The 24,568-nt window shown below is 43.6% G+C and overlaps 1 protein-coding gene across 3 annotated transcripts in view; it reads right to left on the bottom strand.

Moving 5' to 3' along the window:
* The window catches only part of GUCY2D (guanylate cyclase 2D, retinal), a 134,693-nt gene that overhangs the window by 73,773 nt on the left and 36,352 nt on the right, over nt 1-24,568 (bottom strand). For all 3 annotated transcript variants that reach the window (XM_073622929.1, XM_073622931.1, XM_073622930.1), the window contains exons 3-4: nt 9,196-9,494; nt 906-1,257 (exon numbers count right to left, since the gene is read on the bottom strand). In XM_073622929.1, the coding sequence (XP_073479030.1) occupies nt 906-1,257; nt 9,196-9,494 (651 nt within the window). The remainder of the gene's footprint in view (nt 1-905; nt 1,258-9,195; nt 9,495-24,568) is intronic.

The following is a 24,568-nucleotide window of genomic DNA, read 5'->3' as shown; positions in this document are numbered from 1 at the left end:
GGACTTTCCGCTGTCAGAACACACTGGTAAGCGGCTGCAGCCTGTGATTGAGAAACATTTTTCAACAAGCTATTTCAACAAAAGTCAATCATTTGACTTCTGTCAAGGGGGAGTGGCCACACATTTATCGAAATTCAGTCGGTCCTTGCTGAACTGAGCAAATTTCGATATATATATATATATATATATATATATATATATATATATATATATATATATATATATATATATTATAAAATAGTCTTAACTTTGGTGAAATATTTTGTATGGCAAAAAGTTAACTGCAAAAGACATATGGGGAAAGAAAATTGATCATTACTGTTTTTTTGTGGTGCCAAAAATATTCATCTGCTGAAAAATATTGTTCTGTTTCTCCTACACTGAAAACTATGGAAGAGCCCTCTCAGAATTCTGACTTTGAAACTCAGAATTCTGACTTTGAAACTCAGAATTCTGACTTTGAAACCCAGAATTCTGACTTCTAATCTCAGAATTCTGACTTTGAAACTCAGAATTCTAAATTTGAATCTCAGAATTCTGTATTTTTTTTTAAACTTACAATTCTGAATTTCAATCTCAGAATTCTGAGTTTCAAAGTCAGAATTTAGTTTTTTTTTTATGATGGCCCCAGGGCTCTTCCATAGAAAACAACCAAGGGAATTTTCAGAAGCTGTAAAATGCTAGATGTACCACTGTATGCTCCTTCCTGACTTCTGGAATTATACTATCACATTGTTAAATAAAATTGAGAAATTTGTTACATTTAAGACAATATTTTTACATTTTGGGAAGCCAAGATCCAAAATATCAAGGAGTCTTGCTAAATAAAATAAGAGTTTCTTTCTTTGGTTGGGAGATAAGAAATAAATAACAGTTGCATGCCAATTTTCACCACAAGCTCCTACCTCCAATGCAGATTGAGCTTCGGTCAAACCAACAGTCAGAATCAGTTCCTGGGTGGTGGTTGAAGGGGTAGTGGATTTTCCTCAGATAATGAAGGTCTCCTGTAGCTGGATTAATAGTGTACACAGGGGTCAATATCCTGCTTTCTCCATCCGTATCCAGAATTACATAGGGTGTTTGTGCATCGCCATCTTCATCCAACATAAGTGGGAACCCAAAGCCATCCAACTGTAAGTTCTGAGAATGACGTTCTATGGAAGCGACTGTCAGTTTCTGTCCTGACCTGTAGACCTTCTCAATAACTCTGGCCATGAGAAAGATGGAGTTGTAGATGGTTGCAAAGAGTGGAGATACCTAGGGATACACATTTTGTAGAAATGGTAAACACCTGAAGCGACTTAGGTGGTAAATATACTTATTTGTCTATATGTTAACTAAATTCAGGATTTACTTAAAGAGGACCTGCATTATAAACAAAGTTACATAGCAGGAGTCTGAAAGCACACAAATGTTTGTGTCCAAAGCTACTCTTATGTAAGCATAGTTTTTTTTTTTGTTTTACTGATCCTAAGCTGGATTTGTATAGTTGCTTCAATAACCTTACAGCAGAAGATTGTGGATTTACTGATGATGGGAATAAAAATCAATCAATAACTATACAGGGAAAAAGGCCCATTTTTCTCCCTGCCACCTACAGAAACAGGCTTATTGTGCATAATGGTAATATGTGCTCTAAATCTAATTTGAATAAACCATGTGCAATATTTGCTGTTGTTGCGTCCTTCAGATAGGAAACCAATTTCATGTGTATACAGTACTGTGAATTTGCAATTTTTTATTATTCTCAAAGTTCACAAATAGAATTGATCTTCTTATTTTATACTGTCTTAGGGCTTGTGCATGTCAGCAAATGTAGGCTGCTTTCAGGTGAATTTGTTATGCAGTTCTATTCTTTCAGGTGTACCTGGCCTGAAGTTGAAATCCGTCTAACCTGCAGTTGACATCCTTTTGACTTGTAGCTGCCTTTCTTCTGACCTGTAGCTGACTTCCTTCTAACCTGCAGTTGACCTTCTTCTCACATGTAGTTGACATCCTAACCTGCTGTTGGCTTCCTTTTGACAGTTGGCTGTCCTTCTTCTGACATGCAGTTGACCTCCTTCTAACCTGTACCTGACTTCCTTCCGACCTGTAGCTGACCTGCTTATAATCTGCAGTCAACCACCTTCTGACTTGCAGTTTTCCTTCTTCTGACCTGTAGTTTACTTCCTTTTAACTAGCATATCATTTATTTCTGACCTGCAGTTGATTTCCTTCTGATCTACAATTGACCTCCATTTAACTGGTATCTGATCTCTTTCTGACTTGCAGTTGTCCTCCTTTTAACCTGCAGATGAGGGGGGATCTGTACTGAGGGAGGGGGTCTGTACTGAGGGAGGGGGGTTTGTACTGAGGGGGGACTATAGTTGGTGGGGGGGGTCTGCACTAATGGAGAAGGAGGGGGCGTCTGCACTGAGGGGGGTCTGCACTGATGGAGGGGGGGTGTCTGCACTGAGGGGGTCTGCACTGATGGAGGGGGGTGTCTGCACTGAGGGGGGTCTGCACTGATGGAGGGGGGTCTGCACTGATAGAGGGGGGTGTCTGCACTGAGGGGGGTCTGCACTGATGGAGGGGGGTCTGCACTGATGGAGGGGGGTGTCTGCACTGATGGAGGGGGGGTGTCTGCACTCTGCACTAAAGGGGGTCTGCACTGGTGGAGGGGGGTGTCTGCACTGAGGGGGGGCTGCACTGATGGAGGGGGGGAAGTCTGCACTGAGGGGGGTCTGCACTGATGGAGGGGGGTCTGTACTGAGGAAGGGGGGTTTGTACTGAGGGGGGACTATAGTTGGTGGGGGGGGTGACACCAATTTTTTTCGCACTGGGTTACACCAACCATAGTGACGCCACTGGCCAGGGCAAGCTGCATTGTACTCTATACTGCGGATAAGTGTGACCTGCAGACAGCTGACTTTACATACAACAATGACCTGGGTTTGTCATTTACTTCTCTCATAGTAGAGTTGAGGAAAAGGAAGAGGTAAAAAGATACATTTTCAATGTGACTTGGTGCCATGGGCATAATAAAAGGAATAAGTAGCAGTTTTAAATATATGCTGTCTATATACAGTCACTGGCCACTTTATTAGGTACACCTGTTTAATTGCTTGGTAACACAAATTATAAATAGAAAAGTTTGTCCCCTGCCAGCATCCTGTAAAGAAGGTCCCTTTCTTTTAGTGTTCAGTCAATGGTCTCTCTACACATTGGTCTGAAACACTCTCTTTGCTAATTGCAGGGCTATAGGCAGTGCTGTGTTTTGGCCTAGGCCGACAAGGCCCAGGCCTAGGGCGGCACTTTGCGGGGGCGGCAAAATAGCCTCCCCCTCCCCACGAAAAAGGCACCCCCGCCCTTCTTTCGACTCCCGCATGCAGGGCCACCATCAGGGGAGTACAGCTGAAGAGAGTAGTGTAATTCCACAAATACCCATGCCAAGTTTTAACAATATATCATTTAGTGACAACTTTGTGTAAAAAAAATATATATATATATTTTCCCGAAACTTGTGGCAAAATATCAAATATTCCATGGACACAACATGCCTCTCAGCAAAAATCTTGAAGTGTCTTCTTTCCAAAATGGGGTCATTTGGGGGGGGGGGGGGGGTGTTGTGCTATCTTGACATTTCAGGGCCTCCGAAACTGTGATAGGTAGTGAGGAAGTGAAATCACCATTTTACCCACTTAAAAAGCCTGAAGGCGGTGATTGATTTTTTGGGTCCTGTACACAGCTAGGCTGCCAAAAAGTGTCACACATGTGGTATCCCTGTACTCAGGAGAAGCAGCAGAATGTATTTTGGGGTGTAATTTTACATATGCCCATGGCATGGTTTGAGCAATAGATCATTTAGTAACAACTGTGTGCAAAAAAAGTAAAAATTAATGTAATTTTCCCGCAACTTGTGGCAAAATATAAAATATTCCATGGACTCAACATGCCTCTCATCAAATAGCTTGGGTGTCTACTTTCCAAAATGGGGTCATTAGGGGGGGTCATTTGGGGGGGTTTGTGCTATCTTGGCATTCAAATCTGTGATAGATTGTGAGGAGTGAAATCAAAAATTTACACCCTTAGAAATCCTGAAGGCGGTGATTGGTTTTCGGGGTCCCGTACGCGGCTAGGCTCCCAAAAAGTCTCACACATGAGCTATCCCCATACTCAGGAGAAGCAGCAGAATGTATTTTGGGGTGTAACTCCACATATAACCATACCATGTTTGAACAATATATCATTTAGTGACAACTTTGTGCAAAAAAAAAGTGTACTTTTCCCGAAACTTGTGGCAAAATATAAAATATTCCATGAACTCAACATGCCTATCAGCAAAAAGCTTGGGGTGTCTACTTTCCAAAAAGGGGTCATTTGGGGGGGTATTGAACTGTCCTGGCATTTTATGCACAACATTTAGAAGCTTATGTCACACATCACCCACTCTTCTAACCACTTGAAGACAAAGCCCTTTCTGACACTTTGTTTACATGAAAAAATATCATTGTTTTGCAAGAAAATTACTTTGAACCCCCAAACATTATATATTTTATTAAAGCAAATGCCCTACAGATTAAAATGGTGGGTGTTGAATTATTTTTTTCACACAGTATTTGCGCAGTGATTTTTCAAACGCAATTTTTTTGGAAAAAGCACGCTTTTTTAATTTTAATGCTCTAAAACACACTATATTGCCCAAATGTTTGATGAAATAAAAAAGATGATCTCATGCCGAGTACATGGATAGCAAACACGACATGACATGCTAAAATTGCACACAAACGTGCAGCGGCGACAAACTACATACATTTTTAAAAGCCTTTAAAAGCATTTACAGGTTACCATTTTAGATTTACAGAGGAGATCTAAGGATAAAATTACTGCCCTTGATCTGACCTTTGCGGTGATACCTCATATGCATGGTGCAATTGCTGTTTACTGTTTTTTAATTTTTAAACTGTTCCTTTCATTTTTTTTTTAATCATTTTTATTGTCAGGGAATGTAAATATCCACTATGATAGCAATAGGTAGTGACAGGTACTCTTTTTTGAAAAAAACTGAGGTCTATTAGACCCTAGATCTCTCCTCTGCCCTCAAAGCAACTTACCACACCAAGATAGGTGTGATAAAATGCTTTGACAATTTCCCAATGGCGCTGTTTATATCCGGCGAAACCTAAGTCATGAAATGCTCGTAGCTTCCGGTTTCTTAGGCCATAGAAATGATTGGAGCCATTCTGGTCTCTGATCAGCTCTATGGTCAGCTGGCAGAACAACTGGCTGCATTCTCGGTTTCCCTGTTGGGACAGGAGAGCCCGATAAATCTATGGAAGACAGTGGGAGGGGGGATGTTCCCTCCCACTCCTTGTAAAAGAAGTCTAGAGGCTAATTAGATACCAGGATTGCTTTTACATGAAAGCCGACCGCTGGCTGAAAAGAATGATACCAAGATGATACCTAAACGTGCAGGCATCATTCTGGTATAACCTCTCAAAGTCCAGCAACATACCAGTACGTTGCTGGTCCTTGTTGGGCATACATTGTAATGTTCTTTTTTTTCATGCAGCCTGTGGGTATGCCCACTATTAGAATACCTCCCTTCATCCACCCACTTCTAATAATGGTCATACATGCACCATTTTTTCTTTTAAAACTGTGTTGGCGAAATCACCTCCTACAGCGCTGGAGTCGCTGATTTACGTATCGTGGAAGCAAACACTGTTGCTGTCAAGATAGATAAATCAATGCTGCAGCTGAATGGCGTACCTGAAAACAAAAAAATGGTTAACAATAAAACACAGTAAACAGTAAAGTATTAAAGAATTACACACCTGAAAAGCAAACATGATAAAACATAGTAACAATAAAACATTGCATTGTAGAATACAGTAAAAAAGTGAAGAACAATAGAGAGAGAATAGACTGAGAGAGAACAATAAAGCGAAAACTATTTTTGTTTTTTATTCTATATATATTTAATTTTTCCTTTTTTCCTTTTTTCTTTTTTTTTTTTTTTTTTTACACTTTTATTTGTAACTGTAACGGTTGTAGTGGTTTTAACAGTTGTAGTGGTTGTAACTATTCGGTTCCAGGTTCGGGTCTCCCAAAATGTGATGGCATCTTTGGAGACCCTGTGAAAGTGTGTCCTAGTCTGTGCAGTGCTGTACCCTACGCTAATACTCCACGAGTGTGTGGTAGCGTTCAAAACATTCACCAATGCAAAGACAAATTTTGTAGAGCCGATCGTATTCAGGGTCACCCCGAGGACGACAGAGTTCATTATCATTGAAGTGCATGAACCGCAAGATCTGCTCGTATCGTGCCCTGGCCATGGAGGCAGAGAACACAGGCATATGGTGAATTGGGTCAGTGGACCAATATGACAGCAACTAACTCTTTTTAATTATGCCCATGAGGAGGGATAGGCTGAGAAAGGTCTTAAATTCGGAAACCCTAATAGGCTTTCATTCTCTGGCAAGGGTCAAATGGGGATTAGCGGCGATTAATTGACCAGCATACAAATTGCTTTGATCCACAACAGATCTATAGCGATCTTCTGTGAAAAACAACAAATAAAAATAAAGTGACGTAAAATTTAAGTGTTTCCACCTGAATTCCGGGTTGGCCAGTGAACCAGTGAATGGGGGAAGTACGGAGAAGTGGTGGGCTCCCAATTAGGATTGGCAAATGCAGCAGGAAGGGCACTTTGGGCTAAACGGGCCTGTCTTTGTCTTCTTGGTGGCTACGGGACACTAGTTGTGCTTGCCACCTCACCAGCTTGAACTGCACTTATGGGACTCGCCACGTCACCACGTGATACTGCAATACTGGTTTGACTACGACCAGGGTGTACTAGGCCGCTGGTGCTTGCCAGTTCACCAGAAGGATGAGCGGCACTAGTACTGTCTCTCTGCTCCATACGAGAGCCCTGCGGTTCTTGCACCTCAACAACAGCAGAAGATTGGGGTCGGGTACGCCTGACCTTGGCAGGGACCACTACTCCGTCGTCAAAGCTATCTGTCAGGGTGCCGCTGCTGTCTACAGGATCGTATTCTGAGTCTGAATCTGACAGATGGGTGACTTCCTCTTCACTATTTGTCATGCTCAGAAACGTGTAGGCCTCTTTACTAGTGTACCTTCGATTTGGCATTTTGGTCTCTAAATTTACTGATAAACTAGTGAGACTCACAGGAAAAAGAGCTCCTGATTGTCAGCAACTGATTCAAATGCTACCAAAAAAAACTGTTAGCGTTCGCAGGTATCAGGCCTGACTCTGCTAACGCTGCAGTTTTGTGTGTTGTGTTTTTGTAAGTGACAGCGATCGATTGATACTGCACTTGGGTGGGCTGGACTGGGCGGAGGGGCTAAATGCAGGTGTTAGCAGGTATCTGGGCTGATTCCACTAACCCTGCGTTTTTGGGAACCCTAAATTATTGGGGATGCCAATATAGTTCTGATGAGATCAAAAATATTGATACGTTCAGACACTATACTACTAAGGGAGGTGTATGGTGCATGCCTGGATGTTAGCGGTACTGGCACTAATCTGATGCTGCATGGGGCGAGGCAGACCCTGACTGATGCTAAAACCTAACTGATATCACCCCCTAGTCGATCAGGGGGTTAAACCTTTATTGGGAAATATACGCCGGGTGCCCTGACACTATATAAACCAAAAAAACTAACCAGCGTAACACTAATACGGTGATCACTGGTGACAGGGGGTGAAAGGGTTAACTAGGGGGCAATCAGTGGGTTAAAACCTTTATTAGGTAATATATGGGGGTACCTGACGCTATAAAAACCGGACGGTGAAACGAATCAACTAACTGGTTAACTAGCGTCACCGGTGAGACAAATACGGCGATCAGAAAAAAGATCTATTAGTGAGACTGGCGACAGGGGGTGAAAGGGTTAACTGGGGGGGGCGATCAAGGGAGTAAACCTTTATTAGAGGGGTTTAGGGGGTACCCTAGACCTAATCGGGCCTACTAGTAACTGCCATAACACTTATTACAGTTACAAATGACACCAATGTAGTGATCAGTTAAAAATCTGAAAACTGCAATTGGTGACACGGGGAGTGGCAAGTGTACCTTTGTGTACTGGTGTTAGTGTAGTGTTGTGCAACTTACGGTAAGACGTCTTCTCTCCTCTCACTGGAATTTAAAAGACTTCAAGAGGAGAGATGACATCACTTCCTCCTGTCCGTGTTTACACTTACACAGACAGGGAAAGGATTTCATTCATTAGGACTGATCAGCAGGTCCAGGCCATAAAACATTGGTTGGGACTTGAGGACTGACCGGTCCGCTAACTAATCCGACCACCGCAGGCGGGGGGGGGGGAGGGATTGCGCTCCCTGTCCACAGGGAGAGAGGGATGTACAGGTACGCCCATTTGCCCACCCGAGCCATTCTGCCAACGTAAAACGGCGTGCGGCGGTCGGCAACTGGTTAAAGGGTAAGTTCACCTTTGTACACTTCTTTTTTTTCCAAACTCCAGCTCCCCTATGCACCGAAATAGCATTCATGTACATTTTTTGCAAAAATATCAAAGCTTTCCATTAGATCAACAGTCACTTTACTTTTCTTATCCTAATCCATGTTTCCAGATGTTTCTATTAGTAATGTCTTCTTCCTTATCAGACTTTAGGTCATGACACAGGAAGGAGTTGACCAGCTGACCTCACTAGCACACAACCTGCATCATCCACCCTCCCATTCCTGGAAACGTGGATTAGGACAAGAAATGTAAGTGTCTGTAGATTTAATGGAAAGCTTTGATATTTTTGCAAAAAAAGTACACAAATGCTAAACTGGTGCATAGGGGAGCTGGAATTTAGAAAAAAAAAAGTGTGCAAAGGTGAACTTACCATTTAACAAACTTTAATCTGAAAATCAAAGCAGCTGGGCAGAAAATTGTCAGCCAAACGGTGACTGCAGTTATTGTTCAGGTACACTGACAGCTGTGGGAGACGTGGCTGTCAAAATACAATGGGCAGCACGGGAGATTCCTTCATCTGCACCAAACAGGATAACATTGATTTCTCTCACTAAGCTTGCAGGGATGAACAAAAGAACTCTTAAAATATGTGGCTAGCTGTGTTCCTTTCTGTATCTGGCATATTTTTTTCTGATTAATATATTTTACCAAAGAATTATATAACCTCATATGAGCATAAAAAGTAGATGGATGTGGAGATATTACCTCAACTGGGTCAAGATCTCTTGGAACCACTTCATTGGATTTTGCATCTCGAAATGAATCATAGAAGTTTCCATGCTGAGAAGTAACAGTGATGGTGAGCACAGCATCATAGGCCCGACGAAGGACTGTCTTGTTGGTAAAGGTGTTAAAGGGACGGTCATAAGGAAGACTGTACTGCAAGGTGTCGTAAGGAATGAATACCACGGAGCCATCTGTCATTCGAAGGTCATGGGCTGCCTCTAGAAGTTGTTGTTGGTCCTCACCACCAAGCAATACAGAGTGCATGCACATTATCACCACTACAAAATTGGAGAACAATTGTCAGATACAATGCATATGCAAAAACTTCTTTTTTTTTTTAAACAAAAAAAAGTTAATTGAGGTGTTGAGTATATTACAGATAGATATTAAGAACTGTCTAATGAGCTTCTTTATTCCTACTGTACAATTGGACATCCACGTAAGGTACCAATAACCAAGAGTCTTCAAAATTTACTATTTTCACATTAACTGGGTGATATTTTAGTCTATAAGCAGGGCAACTCACTTCCTACTGACAGAGGTCAAAAGAAACAACAATTGTTGCAACATTTTCTGCCCCTTGATTAGATGCGTGTTCAGCTGAACCTAGTATATAAGTTTAGAGGGTTGTTAAAGAGACATTGGGGGTTGATATACTAAAACTGGAGAGTGCAAATTCTGGTGAAGCTCTGCATAGAAACCAATCAGCTTCCAGGATTTATTGTCAAAGCCTAATTGAACAAGCTGAAGTCAGAAGCCGATTGGCTACCATGCACAGATGCACCAGATTTTGCAGTCTCCAGTTTTAGAAACCCCATTGTCACTCTGGCCATTTAGGAAAAGTAACAGTACACATTGCCCACCCTCCAAGCATGTATACGTACCCAGCCATGCTTCCTCACCACCTCCCTGTTGCTGAATTCCAACCTGTATGAATTTTGTTGTGGTCTGGTGTTGAAGGTTAGACGGGGCTAACAACATGGCACCCCTTACGTGACAGAGTTTAAGCCTGGTGATTGGCTGCTCAGGCCTGATTATGGTCACATAGGAAGGGACATGTGGAAACCATTACACCTCTGGCAGTGGACTATGTGTCTTGAATGGGAAAAATTACAGTATCTCTTTAAAAAAGACATGGACTGTAACAAGCTATGCCCCAAAAAGGCAGACAGAGGGCAAAGGAATAGTCACCAATATCACATGTCTCCCTGCAACTGATGTTTTACCTACTATTGACATACCATGCATTGTTCTGTGCTGTGTCTTTGTGTGGGGTGGCCATCTTAGTAGAGGCAGAGCTTTGCTTTCTCATGTTATAACTTCTCCTAATCACTGGTAAACTTAAAACTGGTAGGGTAATGATGAAGAAGCAGCAAGAGAAGTTGCAAAAGTGCAGATCAACAAAATGACTGAAGTAGAAGCAAGGAGATCCTTGCAATGCAGGTCCTCATTTATGAATTAATCTCCAGCAAAGATAACAGTATTGATGTCACCAAATCTTACTCAAGATCTGGTGAAAGTATCAGCAGTGCCTTAGATCAGTGGTCTCCAAACTGCAGCCTAAGAGCCAGATGTGGTCCTTTGCTTGCTTTTATCCAGCCCTTAGAGCATTATTACTCCCCCTAACCCCCAAGAGGGGACAATCTTTTTCTCCCACTGACAGCAGCAATGGGGCACTATTCCTTTCATTGACACCAATGATGGGGCACTCTTCCTCACACTAGAAATTCAGGATGAACCCTCTGCATATTGCTCTATACCCTTTCTAGCATACTGTGCAATAAAAAACAGGGATTTTTGGTTCACACATGTTGCAATACATGTTTAAGCTGGCCAACTGCGTCAAAGTTTCCTCTACTCCCTTTCACTGACACCAACTATGGGACACTATTCCTTCTACTGATATCAGTCACTATTCCTCCCACTGACACCAATGCTGGGGCACTATTCCTCCCACTGACACTAATGATGGGGCACTATTCCTCACACCGATACCAACATTTCAGCACTCTTTTTGCCACTGACACCAACGATGGGGAACTACTGTATTCTCCCACTAATGCTATTGATGGGGCATTGGTTACATCCACTGATGCCAGGTCATTTTCTGCTTCCAGTGGGCAAAGTCCAGTCCCCTAAAGTCTGAAGGACAGAAAACTGGTCCCTTGTTTGGAAAAATTGGAGACCCCTGGGCTTAGATGATATCAAACAGCAGATATACAGCTATGAGGAAGAAGGCACAGAAGCGCCTAGGCACAGGAAGTGCACTGCTATTTTTTTCTTGGAGGAACTTTAGGCAAAATGTACATGTTTCAGCGTGTTGCGTGGGGAGAGGGGGATGAAACCTGTCAGAGGTTATAACCCTCCAGAAGAAAGATGTTTCTATCACTGTGAGAATGAAAATTGGCAGTTGATTCACTGGGGTGTTTACTTTGACTTCTACTGGACTGCAGGAAGGAACAGCCAAAACTATTTTTCCTTTTTTTTTTTTTTTAAATGAGGGTAAGAATTGGAACTTCTGTTTTTTTATAAATATAAAAAAGTGTGCACACCAAAGTATTTAATGGAGTTCCATGAACTGGACACAATATGGGTAATATGGTTGTTATTTTGCACCAGTTGTTATGCTTACTTTTTTATCAATTAACCATGCATGCCGGTGGCTGGGTGAGCTCAGGTATGGGATTGGCATACTAGGAATTTGGGTGGCCCCAGGTGGACCTTTTTTACATAATTGGTATTTGGTTGGTTTACTTAGGAGTAAAACATGTTCACTTTCAAACTTATATTAGTAAACAAAGTGAAAATTCACTTTTCAAAGAATACTGAATCCCGTGCAAGAAAAATTACAAAAAAACAAGGTTTTTGCACTCCAAACTAATGAAACTCTCAAGGAATGCTTGGAAATTGGTAGGGAGCCAAGTACAGGAAGATAATGTTCCTGGAAAATGACATCTTCTAGGACCCTGTCATGGGAGGCACTGGTGTTGGGTAGAAATCTAAAAGAAGTAGTACCTAGAGATACCTGCACATGCTGGCATCAAACCTAATTATATCAAATTCTGAACAGTTTCCAGTTGGCAAAGCTCTGACACTTACTTGTAGCATTGAAGCTTGCTGCCATCCACACATTCCCATTGGCCCATCACAATGGGCAATGTGGCAATATTTTAACAAAGAAATTAAAAAGTAATTTACCCCAATACTAAACTTCGGCTTAACTCCCAAACCAACCCCAAACCTACCTAACTATAAGTCTTGTCAACTGAAACACTAGTTAACTATATCCCTAATTATAACAACACTTAACTTCCAAACCTAATCTCCACATCTATCCTTCCTGCTGTTAAAGTCTAAGTTTAATGAAAGAAAAACTTACATAAAAAATCAGCACAAGGAATATGACTTGCCTTTAATGAGATGTGTCCTTGTTTAGCTGAAATTTTCCTCCTCTGATGCGCCCCACCACACCCACACTTCTGTAATCTTCTGATGGGTTTCTAGAACTGAAGCAGCTCTGATAGGCACTCATAAAAAATGCCAGACTATGCCCTACCCTTCCACCAAACTCCTCCATTTATAGAATCTGGTACTAAAGCTCCTATGAATGAAATGTAATCTATGAAAAAAGGAGGGGTGGATGTTCAAAAGATCCACCCCCACCATTCATAAATTAGATTTTCTTCATGAAACTTAAAAAACTTTTTTAAAGGGGCTTTCAGATTCCGATAAGCCCCCTTCCACAAACCCTCACAACCACTGAGCCAGGGATGCGGGAAGGAGATCCTTGTCCTCATCAACATGGGGACAAGGTGCTTTGCCAAGGGGGGCACCCCATATTTGGACATGGTCATATTTGGTCAATAAAATTTTTGTGGGCTTCCAGATTCCAATAAGCTCCCTTCCCACAGAACCTAAAACCACAGGTACAGTGCTGTGGGGAAGAGGCCCTTGTCCTCATCAACATGGGGAAAAGGTGCTTTGCCATGGGGCATTCCCCCTGGCAAGGTATTCCTTCGTGTTGAGGACATGAGGTCTGGTATGGCTGCATGCTCAGATAGAGGTGTATTATGGATTTTTGGAGGAGAAGCCCACACTTTTTTTGCACAGACGCACCATTTCACAGGCAGTGTCAGAGCTTCCCCTAGGCATGGTATTTGATGGAGTTTTGTATTTTTAATATTTTACTTTAAGCAATACTAAAAATTGCTGCTCCATGCCAAACTGAATTTTTTTTTTTAAGAAAAACAAAAATCTGCTGCTAATGCTACCAACAGACTGCATCCTATATATCATTTACATTAGCCATTACCATCTACTGGTTCTATTGGTTCCAAAACCGTCCTCAGTCACCCATACATACAAAGGCTGGTGATATCATGAGCTGACTAACTTTATCTAACTGATCTCTACTGCAGGGATTTTCTAAAGCCATGTGTTTTGTTACATAAGGCAACCAAGGTCAGACCTGGCCATGTTAGAGGAAAATGAATTTGCATACCTGCTAATTTCATGAGATGTGAAAGAGGGGTGCCTTTTAACTAGGGTCCAAACTCAAAAGATAGCAGTCATTGCCACGCCAGTGAGCATGTATACAAAGGGGGGATGCTTATAACATCATTGACCTAATATAGCCAAGTGCTTATATTAGCTCAATTATATTCCGAGCATCTCTGTACCTTTGTGTACGTCAGCTGCGGAGCCAAGAAGAAATGAAGAAATTTAAATGAAGAACACACTGTAAACAATATAGAAAAAAGTATAATGGTACCAAAAATACATACAGCATGCTCTGGGACTACAGGTGTAATAAATATAATTTCCCTCTACATTGCCTGCTTAGCACAAACTGTTTAATTTTTTTTTGTACTGCTATTTGCAGCAGAACCTTTTCCCAGCTACACACAGGTGTGTGAAAGGTTCCATAGACTAGTGTACAGATGCAACAGATTACAGTGCCTTGAAAAAGTATTCATACCCCTTGAAATTTTCCCACATTTTGTCATGTTACAACTAAAAGCGTAAATGTATTTTATTGGGATTTTATGTAATAGAAAAACACAAAGTGGCACATAATTGTGAAGTGGAAGGAAAATGATAAATGGTTTTAATTTTTTTTTTTTTACAAATAAATATGTGAAAAGTGTGGTGTGCATTTGTATTCAGCACCCTTTACTCTGATATCCATAACTAAAATCTAGCGGAACCAATTGCCTTAAGAAGTCACCTAATTAGTAAAAAGAGTCCACCTGTGTGTAATTTAATCTCAGTATAAATACAGCTGTTCTGTGAAGCACTCAGAAGTTTGTTAGAGAACTTTAGTGAACAAACAGAATAATGAAGGACAAGGAACACACCAGACACGTCAGGGATAACGTTTTGAAGATGTTTAAAGCAGTGTTAGGTTATAAAAAAATATCCCAAGCTTTGAACATCTCACAGAGCACTGTTCACTCCATCATCCGAAAATGGAAAGAGAATGGCACAACTGCAAATCTACCAAGACAGTTGAAATAAAACCATAAGAAGTCTCATTTGCAGTTTGGGAGAAGCCATGTGGAGGACACAGCAAACATGTGGAAGAAGGTGCTCTGGTCAGATGAGACCAAAATTTAACTTTTTGGCCTTAAAGGAAAACACTATGTGTAGCGGAAAACTAACACTGCACATCACCCTGAACACACCATCCCCACCGTGAAACATGGTGGTGGCAGCATCATGTTGTGGGGATTCTTTTCTTCAGCAGGGACAGGGAAGCTGGTCAGAGTTGATGGGAAGATGGATGGAGCCAAACACAGGGCAATCTTAGAAGAAAACCTGTTAGGGCCAGTTCACAAAAGACGCAGTTCCATTCAGTTCCGTGCCCTTTTTTTCTGCACAAAATGCATGCACAGTGTTTTTCATGTATTCCAATGGCTCTAGTTCACACCATGCAGTCAGTTTCCGGTCAGTTTCTGCACCGGAAACTGACTGCATGGTGTGAACTAGAGCCATTGGAATACATGCAAAACACTGTGCATGCATTTTTAGTGCAGAAAATAAGCGCACAGAACTGAACGGAGCTGCGTCTGGTGTGAACTAGCACTTTGAGTCTGCAAAAGACTTGAGACTGGGGCGGAGGTTCACCTTCCAGCAGGACAACGACCCTAAACATACAGCCAGAGCTACAATGGAATGGTTTAGATCAAAGCATATTCATGTGTTAGAGTGCTCCAGTCAAAGTCCAGACCTAAATCCAATTGACAATCTGTGGCAAGACTCAAAATTGCTGTTTATAGATGCTCTCCATCCAATCTGACAGAGCTTAAGCTATTTTGCAAAAAAGAATGGACAAAAATGTCACTCTCTAGATGTGCAAAGCTGGTAGAGAGATCCCCAAAAAGACTTGAAGCTGTAATTGCAGCAAAAAGGGATTCTACAAAGTATTGACTGAATACAAATGCACGCCACACTTTTCACATATTTATTTGTAAAAGATTTTGAAAAACATTTATCATTTTCCTTCCACTTCACAATTATGTGCCACTTTGTGTTGGTCTATCACATAAAATACTATTAGATCGAGTACAAGTTTTCGTGCTATCTATGACATATTACAAGTTTATAACAATGAAATAACAACTTAAAATTACAATAAAGTGAAAATATAAAGAATTGCTGTGCAAAAATAAAGCAAAAAGTGATATTTATCAGTCCCAATAGTGCAGGAATCCATCGTTCTTGACCCCGATGATGTCAGATGTGACGAAAGCCAAAGCAAGTGATGTCACCACGCTTGTCTGTATCTGGAAGTTAGGGATGAGCTTCGAGTTCGAGTCAAACTCATGTTCGACTCGAACATTGGCTGTTCGCAAGTTCACCGAACAGCGAACAATTTGGGGTGTTCGCGGCAAATTCGAATGCCGCGGAACACCCTTTAAAAGTCTATGGGAGAAATCAAAAGTGCTAATTTTAAAGGCTAATATGCAAGTTATTGTCATAAAAAGTGTTTGGGGACCTGGGTCCTGCCCCAGGGGACATGGATCAATGCAAAAAAAAGTTTTAAAAACGGCCGTTTTTTCAGGAGCAGTGATTTTAATAATGCTTAAAGTCAATCAATAAAAGTGTAATATCCCTTTAAATTTCGTACCTGGGGGGTGTCTATAGTGTGCCTGTAAAGGGGCGCATGTTTCCTGTGTTTAGAACAGTCTGACAGCAAAATGACATTTTGAAGGAAAAAACTCATTTAAAACTACTCGCGGCTATTGCATTGCCGACAATACACATAGAAGTTCATTGATAAAAACGGCATGGGAATTCCCCAAAGGGGAACCCCGAACCAAAATTTAAAAAAAAAAATGACGTGGGAGTCCCCCTAAATTCCATACCAGGCCCTTCAGGTCTGGTATGGATATTAAGGGGAACCCCGGCCAAAATTTAAAAAAAAAAATGACGTGGGGTTCCCCCTAAATTGACGCACGGTGACTTGACGGGACTTCCCTGTGACGTCACGGGGAATGCCACAGGGAAGTCCCGTCAAGTCACCGTGCGTCAGAGGGGGGCGGGGTCACCGGGTGGCCCCGCCCCCCCGTTATTTAAGAACTGTCAGACGAGGAGCGCCGTCACACAGCGGGAGCCTCCCTCCATGCCAGCATGGATTGCGGAGCGGCCCGGAGAAGAAAATGAAGAAGAAAAGAAGAGAAGAAAAGAAGAAGAGAAGAGCGGGAGCCTCCCCCCCATGCCATGGGTGCGGAGCGGCCCGAGGAGAAGAAGACAGAAGACGCCGCGGAGGAGATGCTGGACGAGAACGCCGGAGGAAGAACCAGAAGAGCCAGAAGAACCAGAAGAACCAGAAGATGAAGGAAGATAGAAGAAAGAAGAAGCATTTAAATAAAGGAATTGTCAAAAACTGTCTCTTGTCATTTTTAACATTTTTGACACTTTCTTCGTGAAATGGTAGGGGTACTTATGTACCCCCTTACCATTTCACACAGGGGGGGGCCGGGATCTGGGGGTCACCTTGTTAAAGGGGGCTTCCAGATTCCGATAAGCCCCCCGCCCGCAGACCCCCACAACCACCGGCCAGGGTTGTGGGGATGAGGCCCTTGTCCTCATCAACATGGGGACAAGGTGTTTTGGGGGGCTACCCCAAAGCACCCTCCCAATGTTGAGGGCATGTGGCCTGGTACGGTTCAGGAGGGAGGGGGGGCCGCACTCTCGTCCCCCCCTTTTTTTCCTGCGGCCTGCCAGGTTGCGTGCTCGGATAAGGGTCTGGTATGGATTTTTGGGGGGACCCCACGCCGTTTTTTTTTTTTTTTTGGAGCGGGGTTCCCCTTAAAATCCATACCAGACCTGAAGGGTCTGGTATGGAATTTAGGGGGAACCCCACGTCATTTTTTTTTTTAAATTTTGGCCGGGGTTCCCCTTAATATCCATACCAGACCTGAAGGGCCTGGTATGGAATTTAGGAGGACTCCCACGTCATTTTTTTTTTTAATTTTGGTTCGGGGTTCCCCTTTGGGGAATTCCCATGCCGTTTTTATCAATGAACTTCTATGTGTATTGTCGGCAATGCAATAGCCGCGAGTAGTTTTAAATGAGTTTTTTCCTTCAAAATGTCATTTTGCTGTCAGACTGTTCTAAACACAGGAAACATGCGCCCCTTTACAGGCATACTATAGACACCCCCCAGGTACGAAATTTAAAGGGATATTACACTTTTATTGTTTGTCTTTAAGCATTATTAAAATCACTGCTCCTGAAAAAACGGCCGTTTTTAAAACTTTTTTTTGCATTGATCCATGTCCCCTGGGGCAGGACCCAGGTCCCCAAACACTTTTTATGACAATAACTTTCATATAAGCCTTTAAAATTAGCACTTTTGATTATTCATGTTCGTGTCCCATAGACTTTAACGGTGTTCGCATGTTCGAACGAACTTTTTTCCTGTTCGCATGTTCTGGTGCGAACCGAACAGGGGGGTGTTCGGCTCATCCCTACTGGAAGTGTTTGGATTGTTTGAATTACCGCCCAGGAATGGCATTTTTTTATTAAGAGCTTGTTCATTTTAAACTTTTACTTTTTAACTTTTAACTTTTTAAAGTTTTATACAGTTTTACACTATGCCAGAGATTCTCAATTGGATTTAGGTCTGGACTTTGACTGGGCCATTCTAACACATGAATATTCTAAACCATTCCATTGTAGCTCTGGCTGCATGTTTAGGGTCGTTGTCCTGCTGGAAGGTGAACCTCTGCCCCAGTCTCAAGTCTTTTGCAGACTCTAACAGGTTTTCTTCTAATGCCGCGTACACACGGTCGGACTTTCCGGCATACTTGGTCCGGCGGACCAGAGTGTGCCGGACAATCCGCCCGTGTGTGGGCGGCGGCGGACTTTTCCGGCGGACTTCTTCCCAAAAGCCCGCCGGACCTAGATTTGAAACAAGTTTTAAATCTTTCCGTCGGACACAGTTTCGGGCGGAAAGTCCGCTCGTGTGTGTGCTGGTCCGACGGAAAGCCCGCTCGTGTGTATGCTGGTCCGACGGACCAAATACGACACGAGGGCAGGGTATTGCATCTCGCGCTCGCTGCAATAGGAAAAACAAATCTTCCTATTGCGGCGAGCGCGGTGCATACCAGGCCCTTAGGTCTGGTATGGATTATAAAGGGAACCCCGCTACGCCGAAAAAACGGCGTGGGGTCCCCCTAAAATCTATACCAGACCCCGATCCGAGCACGCAGCCTGGCCGGTCAGGAAAGGGGGTGGGGACGAGCGAGCGCCCCCCCCTCCTGAACCGTACCAGACCGCATGCCCTCAACATGGGGGGTGAGTGCTTTGGGGGAGGGGGGCGCCCTGCGGGCCCCCCCACCCCAAAGCACCTTGTCCCCATGTTGATGAGGACAAGGGCCTCTTCCCGACAACCCTGGCCGTTGGTTGTCGGGGTCTGCGGGCGGGGGGCTTATCGGAATCTGGGAGCCCCTTTTAATAAGGGGGCCCCCAGATCCCGGCCCCCCACCCTATGTGAATCAGTAAGGGGTACATGGTACCCCTACCCATTCACCTAGGGAAAAAGTGTAAGTAATAAAACACACTACGCAGGTTTTTTAAATATTTTATTACACAGCTCCGGGGGTGGGGATCTTCCTCCGGCTTCGGGGGTCCCTCCGCTTCATCTTCTCCCGGCGTCCGGTTGGTTCTTCTCCGCTCTCTTCTCCCGGTGTTCCAGTTCTTCGGCCGGCTCCTCTGCTGCCTTCAGGTAGCTCTCTTGCCAGCAGAGGTCCGGACTTCTTGTCTTCTAGGCTTCTTGTCTTCTTGTCTTCTTGTCTTCTTGTCTTCTTGTCTTCTTGTCTTCTCTTCCCCAGATGTTGACACGACGCTCTCTCCTGCTGGACTGCTCTCCAAGGGCTGCGTTGTGACTTATATAGGCGGAGACCCCGCCCCCTTTTGATGTCACAGTCCCTGGGCATGCTGGGACTGTGACGTTTTAGGGGGCGTGGTCACTGGGTGATGTTGGCCACGCCCCCTAAAACGTCACAGTCCCAGCATGCCCAGGGACTGTGACATCAAAAGGGGGCGGGGTCTCCGCCTATATAAGTCACAACGCAGCCCTCGGAGAGCAGTCCAGCAGGAGAGAGCGTCGTGTCAACATCTGGGGAAGAGAAGACAAGAAGACAAGAAGACAAGAAGACAAGAAGACAAGAAGCCCAGAAGACCAGAAGCCCAGAAGTCCGGACCTCTGCTGGCAAGAGAGCTACCTGAAGGCAGCAGAGGAGCCGGCCGAAGAACTGGAACACCGGGAGAAGAGAGCGGAGAAGAACCAACCGGATGCCGGGAGAAGATGAAGCGGAGGGACCCCCGAAGCCGGAAGAAGACCCCCGAAGCCGGAGGAAGATCCCCACCCCCGGAGCTGTGTAATAAAATATTTTAAAAACCTGTGTAGTGTGTTTTATTACTTACACTTTTTCCCTAGGTGAATGGGTAGGGGTACCATGTACCCCTTACTCATTCACATAGGGTGGGGGGCCGGGATCTGGGGGCCCCCTTATTAAAAGGGGCTCCCAGATTCCGATAAGCCCCCCGCCCGCAGACCCCGACAACCAACGGCCAGGGTTGTCGGGAAGAGGCCCTTGTCCTCATCAACATGGGGACAAGGTGCTTTAGGGTGGGGGGGCCCGCAGGGCGCCCCCCTCCCCCAAAGCACCCACCCCCCATGTTGAGGGCATGCGGTCTGGTACGGTTCAGGAGGGGGGGGGCGCTCGCTCGTCCCCACCCCCTTTCCTGACCGGCCAGGCTGCGTGCTCGGATCGGGGTCTGGTATGGATTTTAGGGGGACCCCACGCCGTTTTTTCGGCGTAGCGGGGTTCCCTTTATAATCCATACCAGACCTAAGGGCCTGGTATGCCCCGCAACGGGGCTCGCAAGGTGTCAATCTCGCCGATAAAAGCGGCAAGATTGACATCCTTTGCTAGTCCCGTCGCACCTGAGTCACGTTCAAAATGAACGGACTTGTCCGTGTGTGGGCAAGTGCGTTCATTCTGAAAGTCCGCCGGAACTCCGGCGAAAGTCCGTCGGAAAGACGGGCGGACTTAGCCCGCCGGAAAGTCCCGGCGTGTGTGGGCAAGTCCGTCCGTTTTAAAGTCCGGCGCACCTGCCGGACAAAGTCCGTCGGAAAGTGTGCCGGACCAAGTAGGATAGAAAGTCCGACCGTGTGTACGTGGCATTAGATTGCCCTGTATTTGGCACCATCCATCCTCCCATCAACTCTGACCAGCTTCTTGGTCCCTGCTGAAGAAAAGCATCCCCACAACATGATGCTGTCACCACCACATTTCAAGGTGGGGATGGTGTGTTCAGGGTGATGTGCAGTGTTAGTTTTCCACCACACATAGCGTTTTGCTTTTAGGCCAAAAAGTTCAATTTTGGTCTCATCTGATCAGAGCACCTTCTTCCACATGTTTGCTGTGTCCCCCACATGGCTTCTCGCAAACTGTAAACAGACTGCTTATGGCTTTATTTAAACAATGGCTTTCTTCTTGCCACTCTCCCATAAAGGTCAGATTTGTGGAGAACACGACTAATAGTTGTCCTGTGGACAGATTCTCTTACCTGAGCTGTTGATCTCAGGAAGCTCCTCCAGAGTAACCTTGACTACTTCTCTAAATAATGCTCTCCTTGCCCAGCCTGTCAGTTTAGGTGGACGGCCATGTCTTGGTAGATTTGCAGTTGTGCCATACTCTTTCCATTTTCGGATGATGGATTAATCAGTGGTCCATGTGGTGTTCAAAGCTTGGGATATTTTTTTATAACCTAACCCTACTTTAAACTTCTCCACAACTTTATTCCTGACCGGTCTGGTGTGCTCCTTGGCCTTCATGATGCTGTTTGTTCACTAAGGTTCTCTAACAAACCTCTGAGGGCTTCACAGGACAGCTCTTTATACTGAGATTAAATTACTCACAGACTATATTTAGACTATATGACTATACTGGACTATATTTACTAGTTAGGTGACTTCTGAAGGCAATTGGTTCCACTAGATTTTAGTTAGGGGTATCGGAGTAGAGGGGGCTGAATACAAATGCACGCCACACTTTTCAGATATTTATTTGTAAAAAACTTTGAAATCCATTTATCACTTTCCTTCCACTAGACAATTATGTGCCACTTTGTGTTTGTCTATCACATAAAACCCAATAAAATACATTTATGTTTTTGGTTGTAACATGACAAAATTTGAAAAATTTCAAGGGGTGTGAATACTTTTTCAAGGCGCTGTAATTTTGTAAAGTGGGAATAAGACTTTGGGAAGGTTGCAGAGGCTGGCAACTGAACGAATAAAAGAGATGGGCAATCTTACAGTAAAAGATTAGAGAAACCTATGCTCATTTTAAATAAAGTTGTATTAGAGCGATTTCATAAACGTTCCGCATCAAAAAATATGAACAAACCTCAAAGCTCATATCTCTAATAATTGGAAACCAAAACAATCAAACACTCCCGGAGCCCAAAGCAGAAAACTATTACTACCTAGAGCCTATGGCTCTAATCAGGTGCTTCAAAAACACCCCCGTCGCTGTAATTCAGACGCCCGTCACAGTCATGCTATGCATGAATCTATCCGTAGTACACAGAGGGGGTGGCCGGAGAGAGGGGGCGGCGCCTGAGCGCCCCTAATGGACGCACTTCTACTGGAAATTTATGAATACATTCTAAAGAATAAATATGTATGTAAACTTACTTATAAAGGACATATACTGTATAACATGTTAAGCAGAAACAATAAGGATGTAATAGCAATTTAAAGTGAAGCACCACCCAAAAGGGGAAGTTCCACTTATTTGCATCCTCCCCCCCTCCACTGCCACATTTGGCACTTTTTTGTGGGAGCAGGTACCTGGTTTTGGACAGGTACCTGCTCCAACTTCCGGTCAGATGCACCACGGCAATCTGAGCGGGAAGTTCGGCCCCCTCCTTCCTCTGCAGCCTTCTGGGACACATTACAGGCCCCGGAAGACTACGGGACCATTCACAAAGTGCAGCATGACTCGCACATGCACAGTAGGAAACTGGCTGTGAAGCCACAAGGGCTTCACTGCAGGTTTCCCTTACTGACGATGCTGGGGGCCTGCACCTGAAACCGATTGAAGAATTGGCTCAAACGCTTCTAGACACAAACGTGGCGAAACGCGGCTAAACTGTCGTTTTTAGACGCTGGTTTCTAGCTGTCAAGTTAAATCATTCGGGAGAGGTTGAACAACGTCCCGTGTACATGAAGCCTTACAGTGCTTTGAAAATGTATTCATACCACTTGAGTTACCATGGGCCTCTTGGCTGCTTCTCTGATGAATGCTCTCCTTGCCCGGCCTGTCAGTTTAGGTGGACGGCCATGTCTTGGCAGGTTTGCAGTTGTGCCATACTCTTTCCATTTTCTTTCCATTTTCGGATTTTCCGTGAGATGTTCAAAGCTTGGGATATTATTTTATAACCTAACCCTGCTTTAAACTTGTGCATAACTTTATCCCTGACCTGTCTGGTGTGTTCTTTGGCCTTCATGATGCTGTTTGTTCACTAAGGTTCTCTAACAAACCTATAAAGGGGCTTAGCAGAACAGCTGTATTTATACGGAGATTAAATTACACACAGGCTGACTTTATATACAGTACTTATAAGGTGACTTCTGAATGCAATTGGTTCCATTAGATTTTAGTTAGGGGTATCAGAGTAAAGGGGGCTAAATACAAATGCACGCCACCCTTTTAAGATATTTATTTACATTTTGAAAACCATTTATCATTTTCCTTTCACTTCACAATTATGTGCCACTTTGTGTTGGTCTATCACATAAAATCCCAATAAAATACATTTACGTTTTTGGCTGTAACATGATAAAATGTGTAAAATTTTAAGGGGTATGAATACTTTTTCAAGGCACTGTAATTTTGTAAAGTGGGAATAAGCACCGTAGTAGAATCGGCCCTTCGTAAATGTTTCAATTTATCCCAGGTCATGATTGGTGATAATAGAAAGCAGAAATGAAAGATATGAGGTCTTCTTTCTTTAACCACTTCAGCCCCGGAAGGATTTGCCCCCTTCCTGACCGGGCCATTTTTTGCTATATGGCACTGCGTCATTTTAACTGACAATTGTGGTTTTTATTTTTTGCGCTATAAACAAAAAAAGAGCGACAATTTTGAAAAAAAAAAAAAACACAATATTTTGTACTTTTTGCTGTAATAAATATCCAAAAATAAAAAATAATTAAAAATCTCTTCATCAGTTTAGGCCAATATATATTCTTCTACATATTTTTGGTAAAAAAAAAATCGCAATAAGCGTATATTGATTGGTTTGCGCAAAAGTTATAGCGTCTACAAAATAGGGGGTAGATTTATATCATTTTTATTATTATTTTTTGCAGATATGGCAACCTGGAGTCGTTCCGTACACAGTAAGTGTTCAGAAAACCCTCAGAGATGTAACTTCCTGCTTGTGTGATCGGCTCTCTAATTTTCCGACAACAAAACCGTGCATTTTTTTCCGACGGATGTTGGCTCAAACTTGTCTTGCATACACACGGTCACACAAATGTTGTTGGAAATTACGAACGTCAAGAACGCGGTGACGTACAACACGTACGACGAGCCGAGAAAAATGATGATCAATAGCCAGTGTGGGGCTCTTCTGCTTGATTCCGAGCATGCGTTGACTTTTGTGGGTTGGAATTGTGTACACACGCTCGGAATTTCCGCCAACAAGTCTTGTTGTCGGAGAATTTGAGAACCTGCTCTCAAACATTTGCTGGTGAAAATTCCGACAACAAATGTTCTATGGAGCATACGCACAGACAGACTTTCCAACAACAAGCTCACATCCA

The sequence above is a fragment of the Aquarana catesbeiana genome, linkage group LG03 (assembly GCF_042186555.1).
Source record: "Aquarana catesbeiana isolate 2022-GZ linkage group LG03, ASM4218655v1, whole genome shotgun sequence".
Lineage (NCBI taxonomy): Eukaryota > Metazoa > Chordata > Amphibia > Anura > Ranidae > Aquarana > Aquarana catesbeiana.
Note: the sequence above shows the minus strand (reverse complement) of the source record. Positions and strands in the feature narration are given on the sequence as shown.